Source organism: Erpetoichthys calabaricus, chromosome 10, assembly GCF_900747795.2.
Source record: "Erpetoichthys calabaricus chromosome 10, fErpCal1.3, whole genome shotgun sequence".
Taxonomy (NCBI): Eukaryota; Metazoa; Chordata; class Cladistia; order Polypteriformes; family Polypteridae; genus Erpetoichthys; species Erpetoichthys calabaricus.
Window position 1 is genome coordinate 52,564,897 of NC_041403.2, and position 14,075 is coordinate 52,578,971.

At 37.7% G+C, this 14,075-nt stretch overlaps 1 protein-coding gene across 1 annotated transcript; it reads right to left on the reverse strand.

Moving 5' to 3' along the window:
• Positions 1-726: 726 nt before the first annotated feature.
• tyw3 (tRNA-yW synthesizing protein 3 homolog (S. cerevisiae)) lies at positions 727-9,995 on the reverse strand. Its single transcript, XM_028811205.2, has 6 exons — positions 9,675-9,995; positions 9,482-9,562; positions 9,301-9,399; positions 6,497-6,568; positions 6,054-6,187; positions 727-1,058 (listed from the first exon to the last, which is right to left on the reverse strand). Exons 1-6 carry the CDS (start codon positions 9,846-9,848, stop codon positions 863-865), a joined length of 756 nt encoding a protein of 251 aa, XP_028667038.1. The 5' UTR covers positions 9,849-9,995; the 3' UTR covers positions 727-862.
• Positions 9,996-14,075: the final 4,080 nt, after the last annotated feature.

The following is a 14,075-nucleotide window of genomic DNA, read 5'->3' on the forward strand; positions in this document are numbered from 1 at the left end:
CACATCTGCAAAATGCAGTCCAATTCTCATTTCCTTTATGGGTTTCATAAAATGGTACACATGCAATTATTACCACACACTTTTAAAATTATTTTTTTTAAACACAGCAATCTTGAAATATAACATTTTCCTATGCTTTTCTGCTGAATTATAAACGATAGCCCTGCACAAAGAAAACCCATGAAAAACTGGGCTTTACTAGAACTAACCAAGCAAAATGTAACTTTCACATCAGCCCAAGTATGTATACAGCTCAGCTGCATTTCACATATATTGAATCTATGTGTATTTTTTTCCAAAAGAAAGATAAAATATTTGTATAAACGGAGTAATAATTTAAAATAACTCTCCTAGATTGCAAACTTAGACAACAAATGTATAATAAATAAATGTTAGTGTAGCTCTATATGGTGTTGGGTCCTGCCTTGTCCTCAGTGCTGTTGGAATATGCTCCAGCTCCACACAATTTCCAATTTCAGAATAAACTGGTTCAGAAAATGAATGGAAAGATGCATATATTTGTACAAAATATTTATTTAATTCTATTAGAATTTCTTACATTTTGTTAAAAGGTTCATGATATCAACCAAGAGAATAAACTGAAAAAGGTGACTTATATAAAGCCATAAATAAGTTTACTAAATTTAGAACACTGCTGATATACAAAAAATACCTAGCATTCTGTACACTCTCCACTCATTGTATGTATTATTTAATATCTACGCTAACACAAATGTAAAGGTAAGCCTACTCTTAGGCCACTTGTGTTTTACTATCAACACCAATGAATCATAAACTAAAATGCTGCAACATGTCTTAGCTTAAACTGATGTACATTAAGCCTGAAAATGTACATTTCTATTTAAAAAAAAGTCAGCCCAGTCTCTAGAAGGTCATCTTCGTCGCTTTGCATGTCATCTTCCCCAGTGGTAATTACACATTTGGTCTTGTTTTGGCCCTTTCTCCGTCTTCGAGTGTACACAGATCCATTTTCTTCAGCTCTGTCATTTGTAGTATTTTCATCTGTAGTTAATGCATGCTGTAAGCAGCTGAAGAACCTACACACAGTAAACACCAAAATATATTATTGTTATAAAGAAAAAAATCATGATGTCAAACTTTAAAACACACATTTTAGTGAAATGAAATTTAAATTGTTTTCAATCAAAATGTATGATAATTCAAGTTAGTGATGAGCTAGATAGTCTCTGCCCAGGATTGGCTCTTTATTTGCATTTCACCGGCTGGTTTAGGTTCCAGGTCTCTCTGGCCCTGTTTTATGCATGAAAGGGAATCTGATAACAGATGTATAGAAATAACTATATTGCTCAAATACATAACTACACAATTGTATTGTATTTCACCAAAATATATGGCACATTTTTTTCAATGTCTGCTCAATACTAGTAAAAAAAATCAAGACTCAAAAAAAAGGCAATGGCAGAACCAATTACTTAATTTTGATAAAAACACTCTTGGTCTTCGATGTGAATTACTGCAGAGACCTATACAGTGTACATCACTGTGAAATCCCACCTGGCAGACATGCACAACCCTAACCCTAAGGTACTTCATCTGAAAAATGTGCTACTTTGTAAGCGCTATGAGGCAGCAATGTTGTTCGCTGTCTACCATGTCAATATCTATACGTCATCAAGGACAAACAGCAAGGCAACATAAAGGGGAAACACAATTAATGGAAGTGGAGAATACAGATAAACTCTATGACTGTCTGCTTAAATGTGTTCTGATAAATGATATGTTTATCTCAAAATCTGCATTTTCTGCACTAAATGAATATAAAGCAAACATGTGGCCTGCCTCTCAGAATGAATATTTTTTATATTTGTTTGTTTGTTTCTGATGTTACAGCACTGTAAACTGTTCAGAGATTGTTCAGGTAAAAACAGAAATTTTGAGGTAAGGTAGTTACACTTCTGCGGTGGGTTGGCACCCTGTCCAGGATTGGTTCCCTGCCTTATGCCCTGTGTTGGCTGGGATTGGCTCCAGCAGACCCCCGTGACCCTGTGTTCGGATTCAGCGGGTTGGAAAATGGATGGTAGTTACACTTGCTAATCATGGTGGCCAAGACAGGGGCTTAGTGTTGCATAACACATGCAAGTTAACAATTTCACTTGTGTTCTCTACATGTGACAGTAATGACCCCATACTGCACAGACTGAGGTGCACAATATAAAAAAAAAACAATGCCATGAATGTAGCGCACAAGATTAGCATTTCCTCAGTGATTTTCTCTCTCCATACATCAATTTTTTAATATACACCTTAAGTTATAAAGGCAATACCTGTTTTTGAATGGAAACTTGACAGACAGTGATGCTAAGAAGAACAGTTATGGATATAAGTGGTAACATGCATAATTTAGATATCATGTCTACCAAAAAGTGCCAGTTTAACACTGCCAATCTACCAGGAGCAGCCAGACGAAACCCACATGAATTTGGTGAGAACATGCAAACTCCACACAGGGAGTATGTAGGATGCACACTGAGGTTTCACTATTGTGAGGCTGCAGCACCATCACTGTGCCTCCATGCTGCCCTTCATCAACGCATGTAACTTTGTATCTATTGCACAAGTCGGTGACCAGGGCAGTACCCCGACTTCAATACTCATTATTAGTAAATTCTAATATGGTAGTTAGGTCTTGTTGGTGCCTCTGTCTTCTACCTTTAAGGTGCCCAGATTCCTTTTACATTCTAAAAATGCACGATTAGGCTGGGGCTAGGTGAACTGACTGGATGGTTTTGCCATTTGATATCAGTTTTAGCTTTCTGATCTGAAAAACAGAGTATAATAATTATTGGAATGATAAATGGAGTATTGGTAAGTTAACACAAAAAGTTACTCCTTTTTTAAATTCCAAGTGATTATGCATACAATGTGAAGGTGAACAACACCTGTAACACCCACACGTTCTCATGCTGGGGCAACAACTAGCCTAAACTGCACAGCTTTGGGGGTTTGTGAAGAAAACCCATGCAGACACAGGGAGAACAAGCAATCACAAAATGTCCAGACATGGGCTTCACCAACATGATGATATTCATTTGAAATAGACTTATACACCACAATACTCATACTTATACACCACAATACTAATACGTTTAAGAATAATCTGAGGAAATATATGACACATCACTTTTAAATTTACACCTAATGTTTAGGTTAGCAAACTAAAACTACCAGTAAAAGAAATGATATGTTAACAGATTACAGTAAACTTTTAACATTATAAAAATTAAAAAAGTGAATTTAATGAAACCACCATTTTTTTTTGCGTATGCAGTTGTAAATTTTAGAATTGTGTCATTGAAAAATTCCTAGCAGCTGCTCAGATTTTCCCTCATTTATGTGTCCAACTGTCAACTACAACACACTGTTGCTGTCCAATGGGATTTGCAGACTTTACTTCTGCACTTCCATAAAACAACCAATAGACTGTATGGAAACGCAGTGGTTATTAGATAGATAGATAGATAGATAGATAGATAGATAGATAGATAGATAGATAGATAGATAGATAGATAGATAGATAGATAGAGATAGTTTTTCACACCACTGTATCTACCTATCTATCTATTTGCCCCCTTCCTGATTTCTTATTCTTTTGCATGTTTGTCACACAAAATGTTTCTGATCATCAAACACATTTAACCATTAGTCAAATATAACACAAGTAAACACAAAATGCAGTTTGTAAATGGTGGTTTTTATTATTTAGGGAGAAAAAAAAATCCAAACATACATGGCCCTGTGTGAAAAAGTAATTGCCCCCCTGAACCTAATAACTGGTTGGGCCACCCTTAGCAGCAATAACTGCAATCAAGCGTTTGCGATAACTTGCAATGAGTCTTTTACAGCGCTCTGGAGGAATTTTGGCTCACTCATCTTTGCAAAATTGTTGTAATTCAGCTTTATTTGAGGGTTTTCTAGCATGAACCGCCTTTTTAAGGTCATGCCATAGCATCTCAATTGGATTCAGGTCAGGACTTTGACTAGGCCACTCCAAAGTCTTCATTTTGTTTTTCTTCAGCCATTCAGAGGTGGATTTGCTGGTGTGTTTTGGGTCATTGTCCTGTTGCAGCACCCAAGATCGCTTCAGCTTGAGTTGACGAACAGATGGCCGGACATTCTCCTTCAGGATTTTTTGGTAGACAGTAGAATTCATGGTTCCATCTATCACAGCAAGCCTTCCAGGTCCTGAACCAGCAAAACAACCCCAGGCCATCACACTACCACCACCATATTTTACTGTTGGTATGATGTTCTTTTTCTGAAATGCTGTGTTCCTTTTACGCCAGATGTAACAGGACATTTGCCTTCCAAAAAGTTCAACTTTTGTCTCATCAGTCCACAAGGTATTTTCCCCAAAAGTCTTGGCAATCATTGAGATGTTTCTTAGCAAAATTGAGACGAGCCCTAATGTTCTTTTTGCTTAACAGTGGTTTGCGTCTTGGAAATCTGCCATGCAGGCCGTTTTTGCCCAGTCTCTTTCTTATGGTGGAGTCGTGAACACTGACCTTAATTGAGGCAAGTGAGGCCTGCAGTTCTTTAGACGTTGTCCTGGGGTCTTTTGTGACCTCTCGGATGAGTCGTCTCTGCGCTCTTGGGGTAATTTTGGTCGGCCGGCCACTCCTGGGAAGGTTCATCACTGTTCCATGTTTTTGCCATTTGTGGATAATGGCTCTCACTGTGGTTCGCTGGAGTCCCAAAGCTTTAGAAATGGCTTTATAACCTTTACCAGACTGATAGATCTCAATTACTTCTGTTCTCATTTGTTCCTGAATTTCTTTGGATCTTGGCATGATGTCTAGCTTTTGAGGTGCTTTGGGTCTACTTCTCTGTGTCAGGCAGCTCATATTTAAGTGATTTCTTGATTGAAACAGGTGTGGCAGTAATCAGGCCTGGGGGTGGCTACGGAAATTGAACTCAGGTGTGATACACCACAGTTAGGTTATTTTTTAACAAGGGGGCAATTACTTTTTCACACAGGGCCATGTAGGTTTGGATTTTTTTTCTCCCTAAATAATAAAAACCATCATTTAAAAACTGCATTTTGTGTTTACTTGTGTTATATTTGACTAATGGTTAAATGTGTTTGATGATCAGAAACATTTTGTGTGACAAACATGCAAAAGAATAAGAAATCAGGAAGGGGGCAAATAGTTTTTCACACCACTGTAGATAGATAGATAGATAGATAGATAGATGCTGTCTCACAGTTAAAAACTATGAAGCTAAAACCTTGGCCTGGGTACTTTTTGTGTGGAGTATTCACATTCTCACCATGTTCTGATTTCCTTACACATAGACAAATATGTCGACTAGGCTGACTGATGATTATAAATTTGTGAAGTGTGTGCATGAACATACATATGATCTGCAATACAAAAATCTCCCATGCTGGGCTGGCTCCTGTCTTGCAAGTGATGCTGCAAGAATAAGCTCCCTCTGTTCATAAAACAAAAAAATATATATATATTGCCTTTAATTTGTAGCAATCCCATTCTGCTGTGAATGGATTTGTACTGAATGCTGCATGGACTGCCTTTAAACTTTCTTTCTATACTACAGTATGTGCTGCTTTAATGTTTATAGTCATTGTCACACACGTGTGCATGGGAGGCAGCTAAAGGGCTTGAATGAGAATAATTCCGAACCAGACTGGGAGGTGGTGGAGTACACTGACTCTCTCTCTCATTTTTCTATAGACCGTTCATGGGAAATTCCACCTGGCCCTGACGATGTATTCCTGGTTCTGGCCCCTTTGACGTCACTTCCGGGTGTGAGCCTATGGATGAGGACCCTTCCGGTTCCTGCCCCTTTGATGTCACTTCCTATACTGACCTTTAAAACTGCCACCTTTCCTCCATCCCCTCAGTTCTGTTCTGGACTCCCAATCTGTACACCTCAGTACAAACCTTTAAACCAATTTTGCAGCCAGGGAATAACATACAGTTGGCTGCCCCAAACCTTTCTGTGGCTTCTTTGCTTTTGTGACAACATGCAACAGCCTTGAGACAACAAACCTGTCTATTCTTTTCTTGTTTTCTTCCATTTTCTGATTAGCTACTTCAACCAAAAAATCAATGTACTCTTCGGTAGCAAGTAGTTCACCCTCACGAGTTAAAGGCACTTCCAAACAGTGAGTGCTACGTACAGCCTGGTGGAACAAATTGAAAATTACAGGAAAAAAAATCATATTTCACTCAAATAAATCATAAAAAGCTACATAGGTAGTCTTTAAGCTACTTTAACAGAAGTAATGAACATTCATTTGTGTACTAGTTAGCTTTTTTCAGATTTTAAAACATTAACCTAAAGCATGCTATCTAAAACTATACTATAAACTATACTACAAATGTATACAAAATGTTGTCTAATCTATACATTTTTATCAAAAGAACCACTGAAGATGCATAGCATTCTTACACTGAAAAAGTTAAATGTATTAATTATGCAGTAACTTAACCATTATTATTTTTCCTTTCTTGCCAACAGTTATCCCGGAGTTCCTAAATCCAGAGTTTATTGCCACTGAGTGCTGAAAAACAGACAAATGTTAAGATTAGACATGAATCATTTTACTCACTTCATACTATTTTCAATTCACAGTTTCTTTCTTGTCTTCTTTGCACTGCTGCTTTCAGTTTACAGCAGTGTTTTTGAAAACAATTATACAATGGAAGTGGCAACTAAAATGAGACAGGCCAAAAGTATCCAGTCTTAATAGAAATATAATGGGACAAGAATAGCATGAAGGACAAAGATGAATCAAAACAATTCAAACAGACAACACAAATGACTGTGCTTTATACCTACAAGTATTACACTGATTTACTGTACGTCTGCAAAGTATGGTGGTTATTGCAAATGAATGAGTTTGTTTTCATTCAACCATTTTTAAATTTATTTTGAATTGTGGTTATTGACAAGGTGGAAAATCAACTTGTGACCAAGTTGTTGCTCAGTCACGGAATCAACTCGGTTTTCAGCCAAAATATTCTGATACTTTGAACATTACACTCAAAACTGTTGACTTAAGCCAGAGACCCGGTATCTATGGCAGAAAAAAACTATTCGACAGCATAGTTTTTAACTGAGACAGCAGTAATAACCACTGCGTTTCCACACAGTCTATACTGTAGTTTGTTTTATGGAAGTGCAGAAGTAAAGGCTGCAAATCCCATTGGGCAGACAAGAGTGTGTTGTAGTTGACAGTAGGACACAAAAATATGGTGAAAATCTGAGCAGCTGCTAGGAATTTGTAAATTATGCAATTCTAAAATTTACAACTGCATATGCAACAAAATTGGTGGTTTCATTAAATTCACTTTTTTCATTTTTATAATGTTAAAGGTTTACTGTAATCTGTTAACATATCTTTTCTTTTACTGGTAGTTTTAGTTTGCTAACCTAAACATTAGGTGAAAATATAACTTTTTATGTACTTTATCTATCCAATAACTAATTGGTGATGATCAGAACAATTTCTCTCCTTTACTTTAGCACTAGGGTGTTGTACTGTGTTAGTAATTATGAATGTAGTGAGAAGTCAAGCAAAATGACACCAAAGGGGCCCGAGTTGCCTCGAAAGCTTGCATATTGTAATCTTTTTAGTTAGCCAATAAAAGGTGTCATTTTGCTTGACTTCTCTCTCCTTTACTTTCAAAGTGTATTATTATCTCTTTTTACATCCTCATGAAAAGTCCAAAATACATTCCAGCTAGATGCAACTTAAATTGTATTATAGTTATTTTTTTAAATACAGATGCAAGTGCTCTGAAGTATACAGCATTTTGTATACAAAACATGTTTTGAAATATAGCTAGCATGGTGGCACTTGGCACTACTGCTGCATAGCTCTAGGAATCTGGTTGCCATGCTTCAGGAATCAGCTTAGTTACTGTGTGCCCTGCGTGCATACAACTCTTCTTACCCCCAATACCATCATGGGTTTTCTTTCCACTTCTTGTGCATGTTAGGTTGCCTGGCACCAGTAAACTGGTCTGATATGACTGAAGATGTGTTTGTGTGTGTGTGTGAGAGATTGTATCCCACAGTACATTGGTAATGTGGGAAAAAAAAGTAATCAACTTTTTCAGAGTTGATTACTGCCTTGTGCCTTACAGGGCCAGGATTCAGCACTTTGTAAACCCTGAATTGGATTAAGAAGCTTCATTAAATGGGTAAGTTTTACAGATCATTATATTAGTAAGTAAACACACAGCCTTGACATTTTTTATTCTAAAATAAGGCTTATGATTTGTACTATTTATTTTGCATACTTTTGATAATTATTGTTAGGGGCACCAATATTCTTAAGCTCAGTGTGCATACACATTTAACATCTCATTTTCTCAACTGTTTCTTCTGGTGGGGGGTTGCAGCTATACATATAACAATAAAAATATATTTCCATTTGCTAAAACGGATCAAATAATTTTGGAAAAAGTCCTTTGTTTCCTACAATCCATTATTACATCAGGGATCTGATAATGAAATTGGGTTATGGGTACTAGTAGAACATAAAAAATGGCTAACACTTCTTTCGATGAATTGTGAAATAAATCACATTAAATAATATAATACTTAATCCTGTGACCCTGTGTTAGGATATAGCAGGTTGAGAAATGACTGACTGACTTAATAGTACTTAATATGCATACATTTTGCATGACTTTCAAAACACTTGGCAAACAAAAATATTCTGTCAAATCTCAAAGAAGGCAGACAATGGGGAAGTTTTAACTTTACTGTTAGACCTTACAGACTCTCATACAGATCTGTATTATACTGCCTTCTGTTCTGTACATACTGTATGTAACATATTCTGCCTAAGAAAGGTCACTTTCTCACTCCTCCTTTCAGGCAAGTAGTACTGGACCATTGGTAGTTACACCAGTCGACTGTGGAAAAGTTTACATCCACAGGTTTTAAGGTTACTGAACAGCCAATCATATTAACAAACATCAGTACAGAACAAACACTGCGTGTCTAAAAGTATTTTAAAATATACATTGAATAATTGTCTGTGAATACTGTATACTGTACATACATATGCCTACAAACATATACATATATATATTTATATAAACATATGTATTGCATTCTATGTATACCCTCTTTGCGTGGGTGGCATTTCTTGTTAATGTACTGTTGCCACGGGTCTGAGGAGACCTGCAAACAAGAATTTCATCGGACAGTGCATATCATGTACTATAATATACATACGACAGACTTTAACTACTAGAGAACTAGTAGCCATGACATTACCAGTAGCTGCGCATCTTCCAGCCGATGACACTGCACGTGAAGTACAAACGGCTCAAACTTGAAAACTGCATCTCCCTGGGATTTCTGTAGGCTGGAAATCTAATGACACGGACAAAATTATCACAAAAGACTGACTGAAATCGCCATGTTAGTAAAATGCGAATAAAGCGTGTGCTCTCACCAGGTCTTCCTTCGCACATTTCTGATGAGTGACAAACAACCAGGCACAGCCCTGCTTCTGCACTTCGGTACTGCCACTCGCCTGAAGAAAAATTGACAGATGGGGTGTCAGTGTTTAGGCTTTTCATGTATGCTGAATTATCCACATGAACACAGCCACCTCTAGCCCCTGGCCCACTCAGAGACGACCCTACCCCGTCTATTAGTATGATCCTTCCGGAGCAGGAACTGGTGCTGAAAAAGTTTTCTGACTCGTTGAGATAGCTAACGAGGTGAACAATAATTTCGTCAATAGTGCCTTTTTTGCTTAAATCTATCTTGCTCAAACACTGCTTCTTCCACTGCTTGAAAGAATTAAAAGAGTCCATTTCTGCAGAATTCTTCGAAAATTATTCTAACATCTCAATTCACTGTTTTCTCAAACCGCCTCCCTTGTTAAATGTTAGATTTCAAAAGCCAGCAAGCTAAGGTAAAAAGACGTAACTGAGCTACGGCGGCCTACTGGAGACAAACTACACAGCCCGTCGTGCGCCGTGCGCAACACTGTCGGTGACGCAATCGCTCTAATTTGAAAAAACTAAAGTCCAAGTGTGAAGAGGGACATTACTGCAGAACGGAATCTACTTGCAGGTGTGTCTGTTTTGTTGAATGTACGTAAATACAGAAATATACAAGACAACCAGGCCTCATGGTGATAGCGGCATATTAATATTTTCCCCATGACTCCATTATTTAATTTAGCAATTCTAAAAGTGGATAAATTGACAGAAGTAAAATTTTACACGTGTACAGGAAAATAATAGATACAGTTACTTTGGGGGAAGAGGGTGTCATAGTGGTGTCATCTTTACTCACTGTCAGACACTAAAGGCAAATAGGAAAGAGAGTTCTATACCTCAGTAACCCGACTACTGATCACCGTTTAAGATACTTTTTGATCATTTATTATAAATAAAATTTATTATTATTATTATTATTTATTTTGATACAATCAGACACCAAAAAAAAAACAAAAAACACAATCACTGTATATTTGTATGCACGTATGCATGCGTTCATTTTCTTTTTACATTTAAATAATATGCTAATTCAGAGGCAGAACTCACCATGAAGCATCTTCTGTCATAAAATTTTCTTAGGGTACACTGAAGCCCCTCTGCTGTGGAAACCAAAGTCTCGAGGATTTCAAATTTCCAGGTGATATGTCTGTGGTCATATGACTGCATGTCCAGCAATGAAATGGCTTGATTTCAGAACTGTTCGCTGCCTAACGGATGGAAAGGATCTACAAAAGACCAAACTGTGCGACAGTTTTCTTTGGTCTTTGTGTGTGTCTTACCTTTTTAACTTGTTCCTCTCTTCTTATTTCATGTGTTCTTTTCAACAGGTTTTAGTTTTTTGTCTTTTTCTAGTTATCATATAATATTGTTTTCCTTTCATTGCTAAGGCACCTTTTATTTCATTATTCGTCTTTCTACTTTTCATTATAGTCGCATTAATTCTCCCCGTTTTAGTAGATATGTGTCATGCCCTAGAGTCCCTATCATCAGCTTTAGCAGGAAATTGTGGACATGAAGTATCTGGACCGAGAGTCAGTGGGGACACTAGGGGAGGCAGACACAGCTAATGTAACAACTAAAAAGTGTTTTTATCGAAGAATAAGAAGTCCATAAAGAAATTACAAAAGAGGCATACAATCACTGCATCGATGACTTAAAATGAGAAAAAAAATCCAAAAAACGCTTTTTTCAACACATGGCATGCAACCCCTACCCAAAAAATTAGGTTAAAAGCTGTCTTGTCCTGGCAAATCGAAATACCGGTCAATTCCCTGCCGATCCATCACCCTGCAGCTCACGTACTGACCTTCTCCTGGTCTGAACCGAACTCCCCCGTTTCTGGCGTAAACACCGGCTTTTATCTCGGGTCAGCCATCCGGGTCTAACATCCCTAGCGCTCCCTAGTCCCGCGCCTAGCCTAAATGTTATACTGCTATGTGCAGACTGCGCCGGGCGCGCCTACGCTGCCTCAATCCGAACTGAGAGGAACACGGAGACGAAGCACGACGGGCAGCTGGAACGCGCCCCGACCCGGGGGCCCTTCGCTCCATGACCGACACCCTACGACCGCTCCACTTGTGCACCCGAGGAACAAACCGGTAAGTAGCAAAAGTTTTTCTGTTCTTTTATTGTAAGAACGGGACATGCATATAAACAATAACGGATCAAAGCACTTTTAAATTATTACATTGGATGGCGTTTCCTCACAGTATTTTTTTTTTTTACAATTGTAATTATGGGGATTCATCCATGACCATGCATGAAAACCTATTTCATGTGTTTAGATAATATGAACTGAGCATGGTCTTGTTGCAAAATTAATGTAAAATATACACCTGTATAAATTAATTAACAAATGAATTCTTATTTGTATCTTTGTTTTAGCTCTATGAATGATGCAGCTTCAGTGTTGTTCAATACCACATGGAAAATTCGTTCCACTTTAAATGTCGCTTCAATGCCGCAACGGTTACAAAATAAAAACAATGTAAACCAACCACCATAAAAATAATAATTTTAAAATTCATAATCAGACTGTATTGGGAGACACAGATAAAAGTTGACAGCGATTAATTCAGCAATTGGCTGACCTGCTCTACTTTTTCCGGCGTGTATCTTGTCCAGATACTGGCTGAGCGTGCAGAAGTTTGAAGTGTGGAAGGTTATAGAGAGCCAAAATTTAAAAATCCTAGAGTTTGTCTTGCTTCAATATGTGTTGGGTCCAACTAATGCAGGATCTCAAAATGCAAGGGAGTGGTAACACTATTTGTAACTTTAAGACAATAATGCTTTGGTACAATAAACCAATTAATGTCTGACTAATTTCACCATCCATTTTCTTGTAATCTCTGCAAAACAAAGAACTTCTTCACAGTTTCTCCAATAAGAGCTCAAGAAATGCTTTCTGACAGATTTATGTAGTACAAGAATGAAAACAAAAGGCAAGTATTGTATAGTGAAAAGGAAAAGCAAACACTGTAGCAAAGTGATAATAGGAATAAGCAGAAATTTTAAAAAAATCTTTAGTGTATACTGTATACAAAATACAAAGTTGACTGACTGACTTACTCAGTCACACATCAGCAAGAACACCATTTTGCATTTAGTTAAAAGCTGACTTTAGCAGTATTGTACCTTAAGGTCAGTCGGTGTCTGCTAAGAAAGGACATTTTAACAATATTTAGGGGATAAAACCACCCCAACAGTAGAAAAACTAAACATCCCAAAACCTAAAAAAATGCTTTGACAGATTTCACTGAACTTTGGTGATGTTATAGAAAAAGGAATGTTAGCCGACATGTATTTTTTTTTTTTTGCTAATATTTGTCAATAATAATGCTGCAGGGAGTAGGCTATGGTAAGGCGCCACATCCTTTTTCTCAGCTGAACACTGCAAGTTAAGGGAACCAGCAGAAGTGAGGTGGTAAGATGAAAGTCCAGTGAAGCTCAAAGATGTGATTAGCAAGTGCTGTAAAGCTTGAATGCATGCCAGGATCAGTGGCTGTGAGTGTACACATTGTTTTTCCAGAATCACAAGAAGGGAAGGAGAGAGCAGTAGATGATGATGTGCTGTCCTCAGGTACACACAGTGCTGTCTATTCCGTCAGCTTCTTCTTTTACTGCTCATGATGTGGTATAATATTTGAATTGTTGAGTGAGTTAATATGCATATACAGTACTTTGAAGGACAGACTGGGCAGGGTTTCTCCCTTGTTGGTAAAATACATGCAGTATTGTGGAGAACTGGGGTATCCCCTTGAAGGATAAGGCCATAATGTGCGGCTTCACTCTGGTTTACAAATCAGTATCCTTCAAGGGAAATGATAGTACGACATATCAACATGAGCTGGGAGCAACAGCATGCCTTGTCCAGTTTAAAAGCTTGCGAAGCTCAGTAAGCAAGTACTTCATGGACAGAACATAGAGGAGGTGGACATTTATTTCTTTTCACCTGTTGTTGCCTGTACAATGCTTATAATGTTCAGTACATTGCATAGGGGACATAAATGTGCAGCCTGTGAACATCAATGCTGTATAAGTTAAAGCAAGCCACAACTCACTGTATATTGCTTTTGTTCTAAACCCCCCAAAACTTTGAAGATTACAGAACAAAGCATTCCATTTCATTCTGATTGGAGCAACCATTTTTTACAGGATGAGGAACGGGGAGGAATTACATTTATACCCCTGCGGCTAAGGATCTGCACTGGAAGGTTGCTGTTTCAAATACCATTACTGACAGAAGGGATCCTACCCCATTGGGCCCTTGAGCAATGCCCTTCACCATAAAATTCCTCCAGGGTTGCTGTGCAGTGGCTGACCCTGCACTTTGACCCCCCAAAGGTCATGTGAAAAGATCATTTCACCTTGGGGATTAACAAGGTATATATCAAATTTAAAAAAAATCTTATTAATTGTACTAATTGCCTATTTGGTTTCTAAAGAATACAGTTTCCAGTGGTCATCAACAAAAGCCAAGGTCACTCAGTAGGAAAAGCAAGAACTGATCTATGACAGGACTGTTTTACTCATTGG